General features: G+C 32.8%; 1 protein-coding gene across 1 annotated transcript; it reads right to left on the bottom strand.

Moving 5' to 3' along the window:
* Window positions 1–416: 416 nt before the first annotated feature.
* LOC128158806 (uncharacterized) lies at window positions 417–22,608 on the bottom strand. Its single transcript, XM_052821767.1, has 4 exons — window positions 22,124–22,608; window positions 9,548–9,631; window positions 4,814–5,000; window positions 417–720 (listed from the first exon to the last, which is right to left on the bottom strand). The coding sequence occupies exons 1-4, from the start codon at window positions 22,212–22,214 to the stop codon at window positions 417–419; spliced, it is 666 nt and encodes a 221-aa protein (XP_052677727.1). The 5' UTR covers window positions 22,215–22,608.
* Window positions 22,609–25,952: the final 3,344 nt, after the last annotated feature.

The raw sequence follows: 25,952 nt of genomic DNA, 5'->3' as shown, positions 1-25,952 counted from the left end.
ACAGAAAAGAGCAATGTTTATCGACGATTTTCAAATCATTTTTGTGGATAATTGATATCCAACGATAAGCATTGGCGAGGGCGTTTCCCCTGTCTGTACAGTAGCCACAGGCCTTAACGGGCCCTCGCATTAACTTTTTCACAAAGTCTCTAACACGCGTTGAATAATTGCTATGAAAAAATTTAAATATCTTTGGCACAACAATAAAAGGATTCTGGCACAAATTTTCATACACCACCCCTAGCATTCTACTTCCATGGCATGGCTCTAGTTCTTTAAATGAATTTAAATTTGTAGACATAGTTTGACATAAGTCTTTTGAAGCAATTGATACATTTTTACCCTCCGTTACATCCTGCTCGAACTGCGAATTTATTATCCCACGAGGATCTCGTATCAAATGAAGAACTTGAAGCCTAGGTAGCCATTTTAAAAGTTTTCCCGCCAAAGACACCGTCAATCGAATTGTTTTCAACGTCCGAGTTTTTCGACTCGAGGCATTTGAGGTGTAATATTGGAATGCATTGCTTTACGAGGTCTAGTTTGCTTTTTGTGGTATTGACTGGATTGATACACGAGTAATATTTCCCATGTTCAGGTGTGAAGGTCTTAATAAAAGAACTGGTAAGTCCAGGAAGATCAATATTTTTGAAGTTGCATGTGAACCAGTGGTAAATCATTTCCGTATAAACCGATTCCAGCTCCTCTTTTGTGATATTTCTGAAATAGACCAATGAACACATCAAGGAAAACATGCATATTGTTCTTTGAATTGTCAATGTCATTTACATATGAAATAGAGGAAATCTTCATAGAATTTTACCTGAATTATTTTACACGGTTTTATTATCAAACTGCATATATCTGTAAACATCGTGTAATTTAATTCCATTCAAATCGTTTTGCATAAAAAAAAAAATCAACATGGATAAATAGGTAAAAAATTAAATAAGATGTGACATTACAAATCTTTATTTCATTGAAAAACAAAATGAGAAATAAAAGTCGACATGAATTCACTAATTCACAGAATGAAAATTAGAGCAATAGAATGAAAACAGCAAACTAATAATAATATTAATCGTACTTGCATCGACTGAATGTTGTAGAGAAGGGAGAACATGAATCCAATGTTATAACGACAAAAAAAAAAAAAAAATAGAAATTAGACAACCGCCCTTTTACTGTGTGCTTTACTTGATTTTTTGTAAAGTGTATTGCAGATGAACGGTTTTAAAAGTTAAACTTTTTTCTTGATTTGCAAGGATTATGAGTCTTCACTATTTAATCTATTCCTTGATCTACATGAGTTGGTGGGGGTAAGCGGGTGAGATAAATTAATACATTGTGAATCGACGCTGCCCTCCTCCCCAATATTACACCGTTTAGGTACACATTTGGATCCGCAGTTACTACCATATGTTATTGTAAAAATACAGGCCTTCAACAAGCACTTTTTGGTACAAAGAATTTCATCGTCAATTGTTATGCTTTACATAAAAATAGTTCATGGATCTTTGAAACAGTGGCGTATGTATTACATCGACCTGGGACAGCGAGTTTCGATTTGGATCTTAAGTAATTTTTTTCTTTTTCTTTGGAGTAAAAATCAGTGTGATCATCTGAGAAATGAATTAATTTTATTTTCTTTCCGCTTCATTTCTCGAGTTGTTTTAGACTAACATGACGTTGATATTTTTAAAACAATAATCTATCACTTTCATCTCAGTTATGCAAAAGTTAATTAAAGATTTAATTTAAGGTAACAAAATCAATTGCTTTTCGCCATCGCCTATTTAAATTTGTAGATTTAAATACCAGAAAAATGAACGGTTTGAAAGCAAATCTTTTTTTTTGGTTTGGGGAAATGTGAAATTAAACATCTGTTATCGTATATTTTTTCCGAGGGAGGGGTGAGAGTTTTGTCACAGTTTTACTCAATCTATATTTTCTAAAAGTCATTCAGCATCCTCCATGGTAAAAATTCACGTCAATTTAATTTTTCCTCCTGCCTTACATGTTTTTTTTTTGATAAATTACTTAGTTATATTGTTGAAACAAAACCATCCAACTGATGAACAAAATACATTAAGGATTTGCTATTTGCTCTGCAGATGTTCATTAGAACTAACTCAATCTATTGTAGCCTGTAAATGACAGACACTTCTCAGGGAAATGTATTTCCCGAGAGTGTGAAGTTAAACATTACTTTAGTATTCAGGTTCATGTATCTGTTAATTCGTAAAATGTTCCATCCCATACAAATTATAGAACTCATGCTTCGAAGGGATAGAAACCTATCACTTCTTATAAATAAAAAAAAAGAGGAAATGAGCAAAATCGATACTTTTGATGTCTCTCTGTTTAGACATTTCTATTGTTTTATTTATACATGATATAGACGTAATGTTGCGGGATGGTTTACATAGGTAAAAAGATCTCTAAATGAATAAATTTAATCAAAAAGAAGTATTGATATGTAATATATGGACCTGAAGTTAACACTCGAAATGTTCTTAAAAGTTGTCATCATAATGGCTTTATTATTGATCACACGTTGATGATAACCCAGTAATTAATACTGGGCTTGATATTTACTAGTTATCGACACCAGCTTCCTTAATTCCTTAAAGGAAAATGAGGTTGGTAAAGAAAAACCGTACGATAAACATAAATTCATCCAGTTTCCCCCCCAAATTTCATGCTTATTTTTACAGACCCATTTATCATAGTTAAAAGGGCATGGTAAAAATTTTGTTCAAAAAATTATTTTTCTGATTTTGATGCTTACAATGCTTCAGTGAGGCATCCCTAATAGGCAACCAAAATTTGAGTGTCATTAATTGAGTTAAAAGCAAATTACAAAGCTTACAATTTTTTGCTAGGTAAACAAAGCTTTTGTTTACATTTTGAATGTTGAGGTGAAAATTTCAATTCTATACCGAAAATGAATGTGTTAAACGTTAGGAACTCTCTATCTATGCTTAAAATGAATAGGTAAATAGGAAAATCAGCTTGAAAAAGAGTTTTTATTGGTGTATTGAACCTACGTAAACATATAGGGGCATAAGCCTTATTTACATGACACAGATTTGTGGGCTCTGTATCTTGCTTTAAACTAAACGACTGACTCTCAAATTTAATTTTATCATTAGAAATGCATTCATAAAGCATTGTATCTAATAAAAATAGAAAAATAGAATTTGACTAAAATCATGACCATGCCCGTTTAAGATGTACAGTGGTAGCAACGTTATTGTTGACAAACGACACGCACGATTCTGATACACGAACGATCACGCACGATACACGAACGATCACGCACAATACACGGACGATCACTAACTTACTGAATTTTTACGATACACGAAAACGATAAAACACGCAACCGAACGATTCTACACCATTAAACACGCAAAATCAAAATTAATTTTTAAGATTAGAATTAAGAAAACGTATTGCTTTAATTTGTATTGCTTTATGTTTGTGTTTTATTGAAAAGCGGCATGTACAGTAGCAATGCACTGTTTTATATTTTACGAGTAAACAATTTACACATCCATACAAAAAAATATATGATTCATACACAAATTAATTTTTTGTCTCCATAACGAATAATAACTTAAATTTAAATTAATTGAAGATAATGCATTAACTACATGAATTTATTTACATACGAGTTGACTGTTTATGTAATCCAGGTCCCTTACGTACGATTTGATTATGCGGGATAGAGGTAAATTTGTTACCTTGTTCCATAGAATTTCGATTTTACACATAGAATATTTTCATTATTTACAGTACATAATTGATTAATATCTATTTATTCTAAATTTTAAAGCGTCTATAAAAAATTATTTCAAACAAATGTTTACACAATGAACCAGATAGGAATGCGTATCGTATTCTCACTTGAAAGAAAAACGTTGGGGATAACCGTTTAGTTTAAAACGGGGAGTGGGTAAGCTTGACCGCTTCATTCAACGTGTCGCTCTTGCTAATATGATTAAAATTATGTGTCAAGACACAATGGATGCTTGATATAGGCTGACTATAACATTATGCAAAACTAACTCGACCGAACAAAGGATTGAATTAGCTGTGGAAATACTTGATAAATGTATTTAACCACGAAAGAGAGAATAAATGCTAACAACTGTCAATGTTTTTCAATAAAAAAAGTTTAAAATTCACATTGTTTTACAAAAAATACTTCTCGTTGTTTTAAGAATAAATCCTGACATTCCGTAAAAAAATAACAAAACGAAAAAACGAACGAACACGCACGGTAAAAAACGCAAACTATTTTTCCTGATACATGCACGATCCAGCACGTTACACGAACGATCACCCACGTTACACAAACTATTTAACACGATTGGCTTGTCAACAATAACGCTGTTACCACTGTACATCTATGCGACACCCCGAATTACATGTCACAAAAATGTTTTTAAAAAAACTTCATCCAAAACGCAAAAAAAAATAATTAAAAAATTTAAGAGGTTTGGACTTACAAATCACTTTGACATGTCTAATGTATACGAGTTATCTGTCTTCGAGATATCGAAAGTCAACTGTAGAATGGTTTATATACAAAAAAGTAATGAGTTACATGCTGACCTTGATATTACCACAAACGAAACAAAATTAACTCCAAACATAGTGTCACAACCCTTCAATCTAATTAATCACAGTTATGATGAAAATTAAGCTTAATTGTTCGTTCTTTGATTTCGACAAGATATTGCATGTTGCAAAGCTTGGATTCGGTTCCGAGCCGTTTGTTATCGATTTTAAATTCTCTACACACCTAATCGTTCCATTGAGAAACTGCACGGGTCTGTTTTCCTGCACGGCGATCGTAATGCCATGGAGGGGCTCAAACTGATAGAAATCAGCCTCTGTGTGCCGCACAATGTCTGCCGTGAGGGTGGACCCCCCTCTCATATAGGCTACCACCAGCCGCATCCGGGTATTTTCTGTGATGGAATAGTGGTCTGTTGAAATATGAAAAATAAAAAATCGTTCCATTCCTCCATTATGTTAATTAATAGTCAACAAATTACTCGTCAGAACGAACTCACATTTTAGATATGTTAAGATAAAAATTTTGGTTTTCTAGCTAAAAAATTCCAAATACGTTAGCTTTACAAATTCAATATTTCACAAAATCCTTCAGGACGTTGCATTGGATCCTGCGATCAAAAGTCGAAAAGCTTTTTTCTAAAGTTTTTTTTTTAAACTTACACACAAAGCTTAACCAAAATTCAAAACAAAACTTTGGGGTCTATATGCTTCATTTGGTGCTACGGTGTATTTAATATGACCTTGCTGCACTAAAAGTGCAGATTGCACATAAATCGCTTTTCCCTATATATTTTATTATCGGCATAAACCATGGCACCAAATACAAATTTATACTATTTAAAACAAATAAGATTAAAATTATCATAAAGAAAAATGTTACAATTTCTTCACCTAATTGGTATTTTAACCTTTTTGCACTGATAAAAAGCTATTTTTATCCAGTACCAATTCACATGTAATGTAATTATTTAACAGTTTCAAACTTTTTCTTAAATTCTGATAAACTTTTCAGAAAAATCTTAAAATTTCAGAAAATAAAACAAAAATATGGGTCTATAGTGTAAAATTTGAGATATGAAATAAGCTGATTTTAGGCAAAAATTGGGATTCATTTTTACTTGACTTTTATGAAATATATGTTAAATTTGCTAATATGTATCGATAAAAAATATTGAAAAATTGTAAAATTATGTTTTATGTAACAAAATGAAGAAATCATAATGCTCAAACTATCAAACTATCAAACTTTTGTTCGAACTGAAAATGAGGAAGCTAAAATGACGGTACTTTAAAACAACTGAGTTATGAAAAATGTTCATTTTCTTATTAAAAACCTTCCGCCACAAAATATAGTCCCAAACTAAACTCTGTAAATATGTAATTTTTCCATTACTATTTTATTTAAGATAGTTTAATTGGCATTATTAAATTTGAATTTATGGGTAGAATCAGTTTATGATGCATAATTTCTAGAATAGATGTGACCCAAAATGGCTACTTAAAAACTGAGGAACGAACCTCTTTAAGATACAGAGCTCTTCTCTTAAAAAGTTAACATCCAGGCCTTTTAAAAAGATATCTTTAGATTTTTAAATAAAACAATGAATATATATCGTTTGAAGCAACATTCGCAAATGTATTTTTTCCGGTCATTAGAAGACGTATTTTTTTCAATCAACACTTTTATAACGGTGGGTAGAAAAATAGTAGTTAATAAAGTAAAAATTGCTTTTTTATGGAGGTCTCAAGTGATAAAGAAAAAGTTAGGAAAATGTTAAGTTTGAGGATGATAAAACAAAATAATGTGTTTGGGAAGATTTTTTTTTCAATTATAGCTCCAATGAATTGTTTAACAACCAGCCTAGTTATAGAAAGAAATATATTATCTATGTTCCGATATGGCACAAATCCTGCATTCAATTACATTTAATTGCCAATTAATCTTTCTTCAGTAAACATATAGTACCAATGTTGTTTAAATGAGTTTTTTTTTAATCTGAAAAGGAAGCTTTTGAATATAAAAAAAATTATTTATATACGTTTCACTTGTCTAATGTATACGTCATGTAATTCAACAGTATTATCAGTGCTTTTTCAAAGTTTTTAGAATCAGACTTTGTTGAAAGAGTAAATATAAAAAAAAAAATCATTGATTTTTACTGATGTATTTTGGAGTGATTTTATTGATGAAAAATGTACCTAGGCAATTTATTAAACTTTGATTTACACTGATGTGGTCCCACCTGCCATATAAGACTGAACAATAAATTACCACATGGACAAAACATGTGCACAGGGATGTATATTTCGCTGAAACAGCGTCAATTTCACACAGCAGAGCAGATATTGACAAACAACTTTCCGGTTATGACAGTCTATGAATATTAATATATTGAATATCAGCATCTCTTAGCGAATTAGAATAAAGGAGATCAATATGATAATCTGACAGCTTGTTTTGGTGAGCAAACTCGATAGTAACATCCCACAGAAAGTCCAGGCTCTTGTTAAAACGCATCTAAAACTAGGATCTAGGTCATTCGTCATATTATAAAGCTAAGTTACGTTGAGTTCATAATTTTTAATGAACCTTCGATAAAACTAAGCGTGCATAAAATTAAACAATATATTACTCTCTCAAATACAAAAGAAGTAATAATTTATTCAGTGAAAAAAAATTGAATAACCACTATTGCCAATTTCTTGTAATAGACTAAATTATGAAAATTTTAACACGAAACCCAACCCCCCCCCCCTCCAGAAATGATTTTGCCACGATCGGTGACTATGTTCACCTCATGTTCCATAAACTATATCCTCTAAGGAAATAATTTTCAGAATGCTTTAAAATTTACAGAACTGAACTTAAAATCGGAAGATATTCCAAAGTATAATTTTTTATCAAAATTTATTTTGCATATATGATATTCCCTTTGGATTAACCCTTGTAAAGCTCATAGCAAAAACTCAGAACAATAATGGACCAGACTTGCATATATTTGCACACATCCAAAAAATTTAAATGTTGCACAGAGTATACCTTGGTCCACCTTCATACCAAAATGTATTTTCCTTTAACATTGGTTCCCCTATTGATATAATTACAATGCAAGAGGCACCTTTTTCGTAGTTGTCAAAGACTTCCGATATTTATTATTAACCACAACTTGTTGACTCTCGGCTGACTGAGATGAAAGGGAATTCGTTATGTAAGAATTATACAAAATAAGGAAATAAATCTAAACTATTATGAAGGTATGTGACGCACATACACCGTGGTGAGGTAATATTTCTTTTAAAATAAGTGTTAGAATCATTAGTCATATAAAAAAACAGTCCTAATTTATGTTGATGTGTTAGGCGTTAACTACCAATCTGCTTCGATGATTGGATATTAAACCTTGTCATTATTTACCCGTAGAAATGTTTTATCGGCGTTCTACATCAGTTACATGTACATTAAAGGGGCATGGTAACAATTTTGGTTAAATTTTATTTTTCTGTTTTTATTTTTTTGCAATGCATTAGAAATGTATTTGTAATGATCAAATGAAATTTGGGTGCCAGTCGTTGAGTTCTAAGCAAGATACAGGGCTCACAATTCTTCGTCATGTAAACAAGGCTCGTGCCGAATTTTTGTTTACATAGTTTCAATATACCAGTAAAAAATCTTTTAATGCTGGGTTGTCTATCTTATTATTCATTTTAAGCATAAAGAAACAGTTCCTTACGATTAACCATGCCCCTTTAAATAAAAGGCCTTGCCATATCAATTAAAACAGAATTAAAGGGGCATGGTCACGATTTTGGTCAAAAATTATTTTTCGATTTTAATGTTTACAATGCTTCAGTAAGGCATTTTTGATAGGCATCCAAAATTTAAGTGTCATTTGTTGTGTTTTAAGCGAGTTACAGAGCTTACAATTGTTTGCTATGTAAACAAAGCTTTTGTTTACATTCTGAATGTTAAAGTAAAAATTTCAGTTTAAGACCTAAGATGAATGTGTTAAACGTTAGGAATTGCTTATCAATGCTTGAAATGAATAAGAACATAGACAAATCAGCTTGAAAAAGATTTTTTACTGTTTTACTGGTATATGGAACCCACATAAACAAAAACAGGGCACGAGCCTTGTTTACATGGCAAAGAACTGGGAGCCCTGTATCTTGCTTATGCCTCAACGACTGACTCTCAAATTTTATTTGATCATTACAAATGTATTCCTAAAGCATTGTAAATAATAAAAACAGATAATTAGAATTTGACCAAATTTATGACCATGTCAATTTAACGTAGGTAAATTTATTACTAGGGGTATAAATCGCGCTTACATTATTGTTATACCAATACAATGTACATCACACTTCGCCGTAATAATAGAAACAATTCCAAATGCAAGTATAAAACTTTTTCCAACGTTTAAACTGTAACTGTTCTTATAAAATAATATTAGTCATATGTACATGTTATAATCATTTCTCTTTTATTATGGGCAAGGTACATTTAAAGTCTATTTCCTACCCTCATATATGTTTCAAAAAACTACTCGAAGACAAACATGAGATATTCAGTTGGACTGTTTTACATTTACAGCACGAGTTGAGAATATATATATATGTCTTGAGAATATGTCTATGAGTTGAGAATATATATACGCCTATGATTACGCAGTTAAGTGTTTTCCTTCATATTTGTAAGTAATGGAAGTCTTTGATAAAATCCTTTTTATATCGCTTTTTGTAGTAGATATAGTTATGTTTAAAGTACTCGCAAATCTTAGGTCACTGAAGCGTTGAAGCGAGGGGTTGTGTCAAAAATAGTTCGGACTGGAAGTATTTGATAAAGCATCACCAGTTTGATTAAGCAAAGGTTCATCACACGGGTAATATCACCACACGTATGAGATAAAGAATGTGTTTAAGTGTGGTTATATGAATGTTTGCTATGAACACCTACCTGTAAGGTGAATTGGTTTGGGATCCGATAGGCAGAATAGACTCTGCATACTTAGGTTATTTATCATATTGATTGGTCCCTTTCCTGTAAAAAGATAATGAAAATAAAGACTCGGAATATAAGAAATAAAAGAAAAGAAAGAATCTTTTTTTGAAATAAGCTCAAATGCACATCATAATAAGAACTGTGAGATATGACCGATGAGTCTTTTAAGGGTCCTTGACACATCTGAGGAAAATTCTGCAAACAAGCCCATTCTTCTAAATTACTTTAAGACATGGATATGAATTTTTAGCATGTGTTCGACATGAAAATGACCACAAAACCTTTCAATTTTGGGGAAAAATCAAGTTCTTAAATTTTACTGCTCTTATGCAGCGTTCGAACTCGGGGCCCGCGGGTTGGTAGACCGAAGCTACACCCATTGTGCAACAGAAATAGTCACCACCTTTTGGCGATATAAACTGTTTCTAAATGCGTTCAAATCGCCATGTTGTGACGTACTGTCATAAAAAGAGGATCCCTAAATGCCCGGTTTTGCCGAACAATTGAAACCCATCCGTAACAATGTGCCGGATAATCATGCCAGTGCCAAGGTGGCTTTTTTCATCCGCTTAAGATGCATTTTCGGAAAAATCCATATATACCAAATGACAGACTATTTTCTACAGAGTATATAACCACTTTTATTTTTAGTGTGTTTCACCTAACAGGTGAGATATTTACCTGTAAAAATTAATATCCCATCGGAAAATGATAATTCCCATAGGAGAATTGATTCTCCTACAGGAAATATTGACATACCTAAAGGATTTTTAAAAAGTCCTATAGGAATTATATTTCCTATAGGAGAATGGTATTTCCTGTAGGCATTTGATTCAGGCATGTAGGTTTCCTATAGGATATTAAGTTTTCCTATCGGATGTTATCAACTCCTATCGGATTTGAAATTCCTATGGGAAGTTCTTGTTTTCCGATAGGAAATTTCAAATTACCTAAAGGAAATATCTCACCTCACAGGTGAGATACAGTGATAACAAAGGTGGTTGTTAATTTTTAAGCAATGATCTATCATATGGCATATTTGAATTTTTCGATATATGCAGCTTAAACGGGTGCAAAAATGCCACCTTGGCACTGGCATAATTATCCGGCACAGTGTTCCGTGCATGCATCGACAAAAGTGGATTCGGACAGTCTTTGATTTAAACACAAACACCATGTACTATGTATTCACATGTTATAATACTGGGCAACAATTTGCCTATCTAAGCCCGTTTCCAAAAAATGCAAGGTAAGATGCTACTAGTAATGAAAGATCAATTAAAAATGAAATTCACATTTTTTAGTAATGACTTTAAAGACAAAGAATGAGGATAACTTCAGACGATACTAACATACAACACTGCATCAGTTTTTTTTGGTGGCTGTTAAAGGGACTTGGACACGATTTTAGAACAAAGTTTTATTTTTTTATTTTTTAGATATAAAATGGTTTACTTGCACATTTTGAATAATTGACCAAAATTTTACAGTTATGATTTAAGTTATAAGAGAGATACACAGGTAAGAATTCATTGTTATGTAAACAAAGCTCGAGTCTTATATTTGTTTACAAATAATGTAAAGTATGGAATTACCATTTCTTTGACTACATAACTCGTTAGAAAAAAAGCAAACTTGTGCAATGTGTTGAAAAAATATATATTCAATAGAAGAAAGCAACTTTTGACTGAAAATTTTAACACTAAAACACATATGTAAACAATGTATCTAACTCAATATCTGACTTTCAAATTATGATAAAGCATTACAAATACCCATATTAACCTTCTAAACATTAAAAATGGAAAAATAAAATCTGAAATTTTGAGCTCAAATCGTGTCCAAGTCCCTTTAAATTTGTAAATGATATGCATTTGCACAGTCTGCGCCACGCATATAATGTATAACATCTAAGGTACTCTTGCAAACAATGATTACACAGTTAATCATTTAAATTTCTGGCTTTATTTCTTAGCTGACTGTGTAGAATGCTTACTAATTTAAAGCTTAGTCTATTTTCAGCATGAAGAATATTCAAAGCCGTTCCACAACCTTGTTAAATCTCTTTTAAAAACACTCCTCATATGGGCATTGATTTAATTTTTACGCATAAGAAAGTGCACTGGCATAATGATCCGGCAATAGATGTATTAAGATAATCTTTGTTTCTAAGTGGATATTGATCACATGTGTTAATGGACGTGGGATTAGCTACTCCTTTCAACTATCAGTTGCAAGTTCGTAGACCAGTTTATAAAAAAAAATTGAATTAACCTTTCTTCTGTCAGCTATAGAGACTCAAGACCTAATTCATCACACAAAACCGCTTTGAAGTTTCTTAATCTAGTTACTATTCTAGCAGCAGTGACTTGATTTTTGGTCATAGTTTTGCTTTTTTTATCCATAGCATTGTCCCAAATAAGTAAAAAAAAAACAACAACAGGCGTTACAAATGAATAGATTATCTCCTAAGGAGTTTGTACGTAGAGTGTGCTTTGAACAAGTCTCAATAGGTTTAACTTTTTACAAGCTTTACGATAGACAGTATCAATATGAAAAGTCCAGCTTTCATAATAATGGTTTGTAACATATCTATCTTCTGGATTCTTGATTCAACAACGCCAAATTTACACACGATGATTAGAAATCATTATTCAGCTTCATTGTTGATTTGTACTTTTATTGGGATTAAACCAATTGCCTATACGTAAGAACATTTTCCTGTTCTATCAATGTCTTCAAGAAGAGGAAAGGACGAAAAAAAATATACACTTTAAAATAAATCAAATAGAGAATGTGTTGTAGAGGAGATAGATTTAATACCACGGTCTACAATAACATCACAAAAGAAGTATCATCAGCAAATCTGCGCAAATTATTAGTTATGTTACACGACATATCACTGATGTACATAAAACAAGAGGGTCCCTAGTAAAAGATCCTTGGCGGATACCTACATCGATAAATTTATAAGACGAAGAAAAACCCATTTCATGGACATTCTGTTAAAATGAAAAGTGAAAAAAAACCCACTAATATAGAATGAAATACAACCCCCAGACTTATATTTAATGCCTTTAAGAAGGACTTTGGATTAAAGTAGTTTAGGTAAAAGAACAAGATTAGCTTTGCCCCCCCCTTCCCCAAGTCCCTTCTCAATGCTTTATGATTTAAAAGATAATGTCTGTCTGTAGGTAATACTATTATTTCATTAGGAAATATTTTTCTACAAAAGAGATGTTTTAAAGAGAAGTGCTAACTCCGGAAAAAAAAATCAGTTTCACAACAGTGTTGCCTGCATGAAATGTAGACTTTAGTTTAGTGTTACATTGTAATTCTAGTTTGATACGTCCAGAAAGAATACATTATATGGGTGAATAATGATACTTTATTGCAGAGAATTTTGGAGAAAGTTTTGATTATGTCTCGTATAACCAACAGGAACAAAAAGGAACTTTCTCATAACCGGATAGTTGCGGAAAACAATTAAAATAATGTATACTCTGTACATCCTATAGGATAAATAGAAACTTGTACTTGTGTTTAAATGTTCATAGAGGATGAAATAGAATTCTTTAACCAAGACAGCTGTGTATTAGGAAACTCTCTCCAATCAATTAAAGTATCTAATATATAGATTACATATTTTAATAATTTGTTTTTGTTTGGGGCATTGAAATTTGTTTAGATTTATAAATCAATTTAGTTTGTTAAAATTATGATGCAATTGGTTTCATCACTTTGAATTTCTTATGTATGCCTGTAAAAATTGGTTCATTTTGATTAATAATAAATCTATATTTGTTCCTGAATAAATAATTGATATAAAAATAGAATTTTATTTTACCCAATACATGTAGATAGTACATGTATCAAGCATAAGATTTGTTCATATTAAAAGAAAATTAATATATTTAACAAAATTAAAATGCCGTGTTATTTTTTGTAACACCCTCCCGTCTTTTTAAATCAGCTACTTATATTATCTGCTATACTGAGATCTGGTTCAGAGTTTTGCAAATTTAGTACACACAAATGAAAATCGACGAGATGCGAATGGAAAATGGCTCTTGTGTTGACGAGCCATAAAGGTCAAACTAATTAACGAAAAAAAAAAGACTCGAGCAGTTAACATCTTCACTGTAATTTTGTGGATAAGAAATTTTTTGAGAGAGGTTAAACAAACACAACTTAATTCACGACTCTTCGTTGTCGCTGATTAATAAAGTTTGTGGCTGATAAAATCATAAAAGCTTTTGACTTCATTCTGTGTCTAGTGTTGCCGGGTTAAGTGACCATATAGAGTTCATTATAGATATTTAAAAGAGGTTTATATTTTAGTTCTACAATATATATTTATCTCTAAATCTCTACCTAATTCGTCTTTTACTCTTTTCTTTCTATCTTTCTTTTTTTTCATATTCTATCTCATAATTCATTCATATTATCTTAAAGTCTATCTCACCGTCCTTCGCTTTATAGTCTTATCCCTTTTTTCTTGTCTTTCTTTTTATCTCACTCCCTTTCTTTCTCTCTTACATTCTCCCCCGTTTCTCTTTATTTACTCTCCCTTCTCTTTTTCTCTCTCATATACAGTCTGTCTTGTCCGTCTGTCTTGTCCGTCTGTCTCTGTCTATTTCTTTTTCTATGTATATACCGACTTCTGCATGCATTTGTCAATTAGAGTTCTTCCAGTGCCTTTTGGTAGTTTATAGACTTTTAAAATGTAATCGCCAGAAGATCATCGATAAGAAAACTTTCGAAAAACTAAAAATATGAAGAAATAAAAATGAAAGTTACTTGGTCTACTTTAAACTATTCAGATTATTTTCTCTGTAGGAGACGCATTAACTTTTAATGTTGCTTTTGAGTATCTCTACTCAGTGGGACTATTGAAATTCCTTGCTCTTCCATTGAGCCTCTCAATTTATTCATATTAGACGGACTATAATAGAGTGTCTGTTGAAAAAAAATTCGTGATTTTTAAAACTGCGAACCCGTGTCAATGAACTAAAATTAGAATCAACCCGTTTAATCATTTCGGTTAAAATATAGGCTACGTTTCCGCATTTAAAATTTTGAAATTCTCTTCTCTTGAAACATTCTGTTTGCGATGTTTACACAGATAACTAAAACGTGACTGGTTTTTTTTTCAATGGTGCCTAAAAACCGATCTCTTTTTTTCTTCCTTCTCATTAAATATGTGTTTACAACATGTGTTTGCATTTTCAAATTGCGCTGTAAAAAAATCAATGAATTCTCAATTCAATTGACTTTGGGACACCTTTTCTGCCTTTTAAGTAAATTACAAACGGTCGATGTGGTATATATTGTTATATTTTATAGAATACAATCAACAAGATAAAATAAAAACCCCCAAAACAAAACAGATAACTTTGGTAGCATTGTGTTGAATGAGAAAAAAAATACAGACAACGTGCATGCGTTCCTCGACACTTCCATTTCGTATACATTTAACTATGCTTACCAGCTTACATGTTTTCTTCCTTCGACTTTTAATTTGTTTGATAAAGGCTATGAAGAGAGAGAGAGAGAGAGAGAGAGAGAGAGAGAGAGAGAGAGAGAGAGAGATCCAAGCTTTCCTTCTTTGCTAAAATTATATTTTTCCGAAGCATTTTGAGGAAACCCTAAAATCCTTTTATGATTTTTTGGTATCCCTTTATATCCAATTCGTATTATGGCTAGCAGGAGTTGCCTGCCCCCCTCCTTTCTAATAAATATCTACAAAATATTTCATTGCATGTGATATAAAGCTTGATTTTATGGAGAATTGAACCAATGTTTATCTTAAGTTATCAACAGTAAACAAGAAAAGTAATTATACTGCTGTTAATCTAAAAACACAGTTTTGAATATCCCTTATGAATCGCAGAACCAGCATACAAGTTTCTGTCTTACTCAATCCCCAATGGAAGCGATAGCAAGTGATCGATTATTCAGAACGACACCAATCTGAGATAATTACTTATACAAATCAAATGACAACGCAAAGAATGGTTCAACGCTTCAGAAAGTATATAACAACATTGGACAATACAATGCAAACGATTCTTAAATGTTTGCTACAGTGTAAACAACTACAAGTAACCAATGAATGTTTTACGCATATCAATTTTTTTTTGCGTGTTACAAATTTTGCGAAATTGGGGGAAATGTTTAACGTTTTTTGTTTTTTTTGCGTCAGTCATTTTTTTTTTTGCAATTAAAAAGTTTAAAACAGCAAACAATACAAGGATCAATTCCTGCTTATTAAATGTTTGCGATGTAAAAGTATTAGAGAAAAAGCGAATATTAGGTCATTGCAATAGTTACATTGTACTCGATAAACGGTGTAAGAAAATTTTTTTTTACGTCTTTAAAAAAAAATGATGTTCAATATGTGAATAACACTTTTTTTATAAGATCAAAACGTCTTTCTGTAACGAAAATCAAAGTAAGGAATACTTTCATAAAATTTCAAAACAAAACTGACCAAAACGAATTATATAACAAAAAAAATTAAGCTAAACACATGCATAAAAAAGTTACTAAAAATAAATACAGATCGTATAGTAAACATTTTAGCATGAGATTATCATACATTTGTAACTCCTTAACACCCCCCCTCCCCCGGTCCCCGCCCCTAGAGCAAAAATCCAAAATCACCAAAACTAATGTTGATTCATTAATCATGTAAACTAAAGTTTAGTTAGAGAAAACCAAAACTCTGTGATCCAAGGAAAAATACCATCTATCAACTGCCTGCTTCTCTCTCTCTCTCTCTCTCTCTCTCTCTCTCTCTCTCTCTCTCTCTCTCTCTTAACAAATTCTATACCTCTCATTAAATCACACAGATCAGCCCCATATATTTCAAAATTAAATTTGAATAAAATGTAGAGTAAAGTTAAAATAAAAAACGCACTCATCATCCTCTTTCCACCCTAAAGTTTCTCTCTCTCTCTCTCTCTCTCTCTCTCTCTCTCTCTCTCTCTCTCTCTCTCTCTCTCTCTCTGTGTGTGTGCACTCTGTTTTATTGGCCCCTGTTTAAAGAAATAATCGCACATCTATACATCCATGACTTAATCGTAAAGAGAGATGTAATATGACACGAAGCACTGTATTGTCCGCCAGTGGTTTGCTTCGTAGCGGATCTAAGCGATTTGACGTCTTGGTATTGAAGTATTGAAGTAAGAAGCTGTCATTTACACAAGTTAGGGTGTCAGATGTTGTCTTTGTTTACAGGGGTAGGAAGGTCATTATTATATGTAAAGCCCCCATGACCGATTTAATGCGAAAAACAGCTAGTGTTTATTTTAGGTGTTTTGATTCAATAGATGTGTATGACATAAAATAATACTAAAGTATTCACTGTGTATCGACATTCCATACACATACACTTCTTAATATTTCAGTCTCGGCGTGGCGTTAGTTTGATGACATTCATTCAATAAGAAATTAAAGAAATCTCTGAAAAACAACTCTCTTTTCTCATCTTGCATATACATTTCCATGCATAATAAACTAGAATAGCAATTTGTGTACTGGAACAATCTTAATTTGTAGCCACACTGTGTATAGCTGTAAAATCACTCCTACTTTTGCTAACATTTCCAATCCGTTTCGATTAAAAAATATGATGATCGCGTACAACCTACCTTGAATAACACAGTGGCATTCCGAAAACTTCATAAAATATATGAAATATATATGGAATCCAATGAAGCCCATGATCTACCTGGCCCTGTATGTACATACATGTTTTTAAAAAAAATCATCGACCTCCCCCCTTCCCATCTCGAGCAGACAGAATTATTTTAAAAACGTACTTGAAAAAAAAAAAAGAAATTTGTCGATTAACTTATACCGGTTTGTTTAAATACTTACCAGATCTAATAGAACAAATTATAGCAACGTAAAACAGAAGCAAAGATCCGAGAAAAACCAACACATATCTCGTTGAGAAGATACTTTGAAGTACAAACATTTTGTTTCCGAAAAAAAAACCCACACAAAATCTAGGAATAAATAGTATCACACAAAAACGTTTTGTTACTTTATAGATACAGTGTATATTGTACACATCTCCACTGCTTTTAAAATACAAGTACTGTCGTTCGCGAACTGCTGTGATGAAACTACTATGCATCTCCACAAAGAAATAAAAAGGTTTCCGTTTCAGAAACGCCCTTTTCTTGTTGCTAAAACTTTGTTGGGAGCTTGATTGGTTTTTGAATTTGCGAAAAGGCGAGTTCATCCTTTAGATGCCCTAGTGTCACATTGATAACTCGCTTTAAAAAAGTATAACTTAATATATGATGAATGCACATAAACATAATAACATTTTCGTTTGCTTTAGGCTCAACACATTGACTCGCGTGTAATGTATTAAAAATGAATCTGTTTGCGTTAGAGTTCATTGTTTTAATGAAAAGGAAGTCTCTGAAAGACATCTTAAAGTTCTTTTTCTCATCATTTTCTTTCATGCATCAAAAACTATTAATTATAAAACCAACTATACTTTGAAAAGCCCCCCCCCCCCTCCAAAAAAAGAACCATACAAAACTAGAAATGTGATGTATGTACCAGAACAATCTCAATTTGTAGCCACATAGAATAAACACTTGTTGTGTATTATGTTTAGTCAGTCGTGGGGTTAGAATAACCCCCTTGTACACAATGATAACATCTGACACCCTAACCCGTGTTATTGGCGGTTTCTTACTTCAATAACAAGATGCATGGCTACGAAGCCGTTCACATCCCCTACAGAGCAACCCATCGGTGAACAACACAATGTGTAAATAGTTCCTGTTTAGGGGGGCAACAGTTTAAATTGACACCCCGAGAAAACCATTGTCAACCGAAGTGGAGGTTGACAATGGTTTCCGAGGGGTGTCAATTTCTTCTTTTACCTTCCCAAACAGTATTATTTATCTTATCATACTGAATATCTTTATTAGAAAAAAACTTCACTGCTTTTCTAAATCTATGGCCAACAGTACGCGCATAATTTACGCGCATGTTACAATTCGTTGTGTTCCCTGCTGCCAAGCGTGTTGCTAACGCCGAGGGTAATACAACGATTTATTAACTGCGTCTAAACCATTCAGATTTCAGTATTTAACATGAAAGTATAATAATACTTGTTGTCATATCGTATCTTTCTGTACGATTAAGTCATGGATGTTTAATTGAGCGATCATTTATTTAAACAAAGGACATTAAAACGAACACCGAGAGTAGAATGATCGTACATTTGCATGTAAATGTTTACTTTTGGCTTTTTGCAACGTTTTAACAATTGTATTAAGATTTTAGGGTGGATAATCAGTGTTTCTTTTTTAAATTTATTCTCTTTCATTTTATTCCAATTTAGTTTGACATTTTAAAGGGTACCTCCAGTCAATTTGTTTTATTTCATGAAATACTCATCTGATCATTTTAAACACAGTCTCGAAAAAACCCAGTTTGTAGGCTGTATAGTTCAGCTGGAATTAATTTTAAAAGATGTCAAACCTAACTGAGAGTAACCTTTCGCTCAACCTTATATGTTAGCAAAGTTATGGCTGATTTACCCGATACACAATGTTTATTCTAAGTAGCTACACATTGGGATCATTCAAGTACATGTTTCTTCATTTGCCTGCTATCCAAAGATAATTTTATTTTACACGTATGATATCCAAGACGAGAAAGAGAGAGAGATTTGTCTTTCAGGGTTTTCTGTTTCACTGAATGAATGAACTTAAACTAACGCTTCGCCGAGACTTTGATACATTAATCAGTGAATGTGTATGGAGTGTTGATATTTTAATTCTTGTATGTCAAACTGTTCTTTTATACAATGCGTATATATTTTCGTTTTCAAAGATATCCACGTTATAAAAATGTTAAAAATATCTTCAGAATATTTGGGGGACTCATAAATGCCACTCTTAACAAATGTTTAACATGCAGTTCAAAATAAAAATAAACACCTCAGGATGAATGACCATCTTTAAGTTCTCCTTAAAGATAGCTTAAAGGTGTTTAAAGGTAGCTTAAAGACGATCTTTAAGCCACCTTTAAGCTAGATGTGTTGCTTAAAGGTGGCTTAAAGAAAGCGTAAAGATGGCTTAAAGGCAGCTTAAAGATATACACAAACCTGCACCTGGGCACACGACACAACTGTTGTGTATATCTTGTATATTCTGTGTTAGTTCCAGGGGTTTTCTTAAGTTGGACAAACAATAGACTCTAATTAGATATACACAAACGAACAAAACTATGTCTAGACAAACAAAGCAGTAATCTCCTGCCTGATATAACATAAGCAGTTGAGAGTCTTGTATCTAGCAGATCTAGAGTTAGACCTTGAAATATTGAAAATTGAAAAAAAAAAATACAAACCTTAAACCGATTATCAAATTAAATCATGCATTTTTGGTTCATTAGCTTTAATTTGTTTAATAACCAGATGAACTGAGAGAGAGAGAGAGAGAGAGAGAGAGAGAGAGAGAGAGAGAGAGAAATTTCACCGATTAATTTATAATAGGAAACAAACATACTTTAATTAGTTTTATGCACAGATTAGGATACAGAGACTGCGCTCACCCCTACAATAATTTTGAAACCCGAAAAAAATTATAAAGAATTTTATAACGGCAATCTGTGTCCATCGGAGCGGTGTTGATGATAGATCTGTGTTTAATGGAGCGACAATTAAAACTGCCTGGAACACCACCCCCCTTCCTTGGAAATTATATTATCATTCGGATGACCCCCTCCCATCACTATAAAAGAGCTTTTTCATTTGATATATGTTTTTATTGTTCAGCTTGATCAAACTTGACTTAGAGGGAACTTAAAGATGGTTTTAAGACAACTTAAAGAGAGCGTAAATGCCACTTAAAGATGCTTAAAGGCGGCTTAAAGATGGCTTAAAGGTGACTTAAAAAAGTTTGGACATTAAGGACCTATAAGCTCAGCTTAAAGGTGACTTAAAGGTGGCTTAAAGATGGTATATCCTTTAAGCCACCTTTACGCCACCTTTAAGCCACCTTTAAGGACTTGCTTAAAGATTGTTTTTCGCCCTGTGCACATCTTGGATGAATATATGCAAACAAAGCAATGTTAGATTAAGATTAAGGTGTGGCGTAGACAGATGTCAAAGTTGACAATTATCACACATTGAATCTTATTGTTCAAAGTGCCCCCATTCAGTTTAATTCAAAGTTTGACCAGTCTTATCAGGATATAAACCATCTACCGAACAGTACTTGTGTATCCCCATTCAACAAATCAAATCAAAACACTAAACTGGGTATATCAATCCGTGAGAAATTTAAAAGATGATGATCAGATAAAATATACGAAGTATTACAAAGTGACATTCCCAAAACGGCCAACAATATATGCAACTTAAAAGGTAAAGATGACCATACCCAGGTTTTATATGCTTATTCTAACTTCCTGAGTTAAAAAGCTTAGTTTAAAAGTATTGAAGTTAAAATTTTTTAGACATTTCCTATGCTTAAAAAAGAGATTTGGGGAAATTTCTTAAAATTCTAGTTTATTCAAAATGTGTGCATAGTTTATTAGAAACCCAAACCCAGAATGACCTTACAGTTCTTATCTAAAATATCTATATGCGTAATATATGCATTGGGCACTAATATATTCAGCAACAACCTCAAATGAAACGTAAGAAATTTAATTGTTTAATAGAAACTTGAGCTCATCACATGTAACCCCACGAACAATATCTCACAACGCATATAACGCATGTCACTATCCCTTATCAGATGTACCAACTCACTCAAGTATAAACAAACCGTGATGCAAAAAGAATTGAAGTCTTTAATTTATATTTTTAAATACCATAAATCTATACTTTTATAAAAGATTGAGTATTTGAAGACATTGGGGAGAGAGAGAGAGAGAGAGAGAGAGAGAGAGAGAGAGAGAGAGAGAGAGAGATTTAAACATGCTGGACAGTAGAAATGAAATTGATACATGTTAACATCAAACTACAGAAAATTTGGTCATCTTCCTAACTCTAATTAGTGGTTGCCGTGTTCGATAGAAATAGGCGTAAAAAATATTTGTGCCTTTTGCATACATACGGATTATAGTTCATAGTATGTATTACATAGTGCCCGTTATGGAAATATAGTTGTCTACATAATGTGTCTATATTTGAATATGATTCTTCAAGCGATACTGACCTTTTTTATGATAGATAATAATCCCGCTTTTTGCAACACCCTTTTGTTTACTTTTATAATAACTGACTTTTGATTAAGACAATATCAATGTTCCTTCCCCGCGTAAACTGTATTGTTTCGATTTGTTCTCTGTGACGGTTTAAAAAGTTCAACGGTGTACATTTCTTTACAACTGACAAACATGAATAGAACAGGTCGGTGTTGCCATCCTGTTATTAACGTTCTTGACGTTTTTTACCCTTACAACCCCCCGCCCCCCCTTAAAAGAAAAATAGAAAAAAGAATGCTATTGATAAACTTATAACGGTTTCGTTTGAACACTTACCGGTACCAATTAAAGCAACATAAAACAGTAGTGTAGATCCGAGAAAAACAGACACAGATCTCGCCGAGAAGATAGTCCGATGTGAAAGCATTTTGTTTCCAAAAAAAAAAATACGACACGTGCAGTCAAACGAGAAACACAAAAACCACGTTCTTTGCCCTGTCACACACCACTGCTTAAAGTACTGTCGTTTGCGAACTTCTGTAACGCAACTTCAATGTATCTCCGCAAAGAAATCAATAGGACCCCTTTTAAGAATCTTTTTTTCTGTCTTTGACTTAAAACGTTGTTGGCAGCCGATCTCGGCCTTGTTTGATCGAACTTTGAATAAGCATTGTATGCCAACATGCTCTGGTTAAAGGCCGGGTTTTACTCTGTGTATATATTTATTGGCGACAGCAGCTAACTCGATACGATGTCCTGTAGACCTTTTTCTCTTTATGTTCTACGTTTTTTAACAGGCACAAATATTACACGTGCTCAGACAAAGGAGACTCTAGCTCCGCGCCATGGTCGAAGAAAATGATCAATAAAGAAAAGCTAGAATAGCCGATGTAATTTCATTATAAATGAGAAATGATTGGGGTTTTTTTAAATAAAAAGAAAGAAAACAATTGAATTAGGATTTTAAAATAGATTATCTGAAGGTCAATAGTTGTTACTTGATCTGATTTTACGCACGTCTATTTAAAAACAATGTTTTGCCGGAAGGGGGGGGGGGGGGGGGGAGTAGGTACTCAGTTTGACACAGATTTTATCATTAAATGTCCCTCAGTAATTTTCATTTTAGGTCATGATCAGAGCCTATGTGAAACTACCATAAACGATACATGGGTCTGGTAAAAACCATTTACAATTTTAATTTTTTTTTCAGACTAAATATTCTAAACCAAAAGTACACACCCGCACGAACGCACGCACGCACGCACATAGAGATAACCACTAAATAACCACTTTTACAGTATTTGGAATTTTCAGAAAAAAATCCCATATGGAATTTGTTTTCCTTTCATTAGCTTATGGTTGTAAAATCTGATAAAATATAATTCGCCTCAATGAAAGACGTTGGTCAAACTGAGTGATCATTTCGCGGCTATGTTAAGGCTGTCCGAAGCTAAATATATATCGAAAATGATACTATTTTAATTATCGAAAAATACTTTAACCGAGCGAGTTTCTTTAAACTTTTATTACATATATTAACAGTGACATCCAACACTATATTTGATGCATTTTTGTGACGTCATATATTTTTCTTAAGCACGTGACGGGTGTATTCTAACATGGTAAATAATCTATAAAAATCGCATCGGCGCAAGTGAATGATGACATTAAATCAAAACTATTTTTATGAAAAATCCTTCGATAAGTAATGTATTTTGCAGTTCTTGCTGGGGGCTCATATAAATATTTCGTTTATTTGAAATATTGTCAAAACATTTCGCACCGGCATCGAAAATAGGCACATTTTTACTTTTTAAGCTCGATTTACACAAAATCGGGTCAATCGGTAGGTTTCCCCCAGCAAGATTCACATTGCTACCTATTTTCTCTCCCGATTTCACGTAAAATATACTAAGATTGTTTTTATCTTTCACTTGTGCCAAGCTGTTTTTTATATGCATGTACATATCACCATTCATTAGATTACACGAAGCAGGGGGAGTCTCAAAACCATTAGTTTATGAATAGTTATTTACCTATTACGAGGCTTTGACTGTTGATTTTTATATACTCCATATCGGTGATATTGAATTCAGTATCACTAGTATTTACAACATAAAGGAATGAAGCGGTTTTATTATGCACAACGAATATCACTTATTCCGTTACGATACATTCCCTAAGAACGATCGAAAGGAATGCAGATCATGATGTCAAAGTTTACTATGACGTCATATCTTATGAAGTACAGAAAGTGACTGTCTACACATCGCTGTGAAATTAAACGATAGGCCTGATTAAAGAAAGTTGTTCATGTGCTATTATTGTCCTGATTTTTAAAATGGTTTGTGTAGCCTACATGACTATAACAGAATTTCAATGTAGAGGAGAGTCGATAACCCTCGGGCCCTTAATCGGTTGGAGGGAGGGGGTCCCCTCAAGCACCTGTGCACCATTACAAAACTACTATAGCATTGAATGGTTTATTTTTGACGGCGTCGTGTCAATAACTGCCGTCAGGTCAGCAGGCAAATTGAATAACGCGCGCGTCATTTATATTCACATTACCTTATTAATGAAATCAATGATTAAATCAATATAATAAATAAATCGGTAACAATTGCAGGTCACTAAGGGAGAAAACCAGTAACAGTATAAGAACACCCGTTTTTTAAAACCGGCTTAAACTGGTTATCACACATAGACTGTTACATTAGAAACAACCGTGAATTTCAATGATTGTAAAACATGTTCACTTTGAAGTTCAAACTTAGAAACCACTAAGTCCTATGATAGTCTAAATAAAGTGTACTGATTTATTAACTTCGTGTACATGTGTCCTTTTTAAATACCATTTTAATGATGGAGAAAAATCAGTTCCCATAGTCCAATCCACTCTTTGCAAAAGACCCAAAGGTTAAAAGGGAAAAAACAACTGTTCTCTTCTTTATGTAACCAAATATTTGGGCGTCCTGTGAAGAAATCTCTTGGAATCTAATTTATTACTTCGATGTGTGGGTTGCCCCAATTTGGGGCAATAAAATTCACAGCGGAAACGGATTTCTAATGTCTATTGACGAAGTTACAGCCCTCTAAACTACAAACGCTACTGTGAGAAATATATGGGGTTTTCTCCAAAGATGGTGGCCAAGGGACATAACTTTTGTAAAGTGTGGATTGGTCTATTATCGTGCAAAACAAGTTTACAAATAAGGTTGAATGTCACTCAACTGTTAATTCTCCCCACAACAATAAACACCTCGTTATATCATCCGTGCCAACGAGAGCTATTAATGCAAGTTGTAGAGCTTGTTTATCAATCGTGGTAAAATAGATAAATTTCAGTTTTACTCTTAATTTTCACAAACTACTTTTTAAAAAGCATTTTGTTTTGCATTTGTTATCATCAAAGTAAATACCAATAGATTGAAATTATAAATGTTGAGGTGGCGAAGCGCTTCTAGATTTTTCAAACACAATTGTACGTAAACAAAAACAAAATGGACTTTAAACATTCTACAAAAGTTATCTCCTTATCTGAGGGTCATCCAACCCTCCCCCTCTCTCTCTGTGCAATTAAACTACGAAATGCCTGCACCAGAGTAACTGCTTACACCTTTGGTATTCCAACATGTGTAATGTGATGTCTGTAAGCTTTAGTTGAATTTTACCAAATAAGTAATTATTGTCAAAGTAATTAAAAACCTGCTTCCATTTTCGACAAACAAGCCTGAAATAGCAAAACTGAGATTAAGGTGGTGGACAGGCTTTGGCGGATCCAAGTCCTGTGTAGTTTGCATCAAAATATATGCTTGCAATGAAATAATATTGAATAATATCGCAAAGAGTGAATACATTTACTCGGAACTTATTAAGAGTATACATATAACTTTAGATTTGAAATATGTTGAATTTTTAAAATAAGCCAATTCGTTTCTTGAATGCACGATTTTTGTTTTTCCTACTTATTCGCTTACGAAGCATGACCTCTGGCGAGAGAATTGGATAGAACTTTCCAGAACAGGGTAACCAAGAATGCTGGTTGACTAATTATCGAAAAGTGTAGGACGAGTTCATCATGCGTGGCAGGCATGCAGGTAGCTTGGATCGAACTTCGAATTCGATAAATACAAAAAACTCAATTAAAAGACTTGAACAATTTGTT

Source organism: Crassostrea angulata, chromosome 8, assembly GCF_025612915.1.
Source record: "Crassostrea angulata isolate pt1a10 chromosome 8, ASM2561291v2, whole genome shotgun sequence".
NCBI lineage: Eukaryota > Metazoa > Mollusca > Bivalvia > Ostreida > Ostreidae > Magallana > Magallana angulata.
This window is presented reverse-complemented; position numbering and strand designations above follow the sequence as displayed.

Excerpts from the sequence above, each read along its gene's own strand:
- LOC128158806 (XM_052821767.1), bottom strand. The coding sequence starts at position 22,214 with ATGCTTTCACATCGGACTATCTTCTCGGCGAGATCTGTGTCTGTTTTT. Across the intron at positions 9,632-22,123 it reads TGTTGCTTTAATTGGTACCG|GAAAGGGACCAATCAATATG; the intron begins GTAAGTGTTCAA and ends ATCTTTTTACAG. Across the intron at positions 5,001-9,547 it reads CAAACCAATTCACCTTACAG|ACCACTATTCCATCACAGAA; the intron begins GTAGGTGTTCAT and ends ATATTTCAACAG.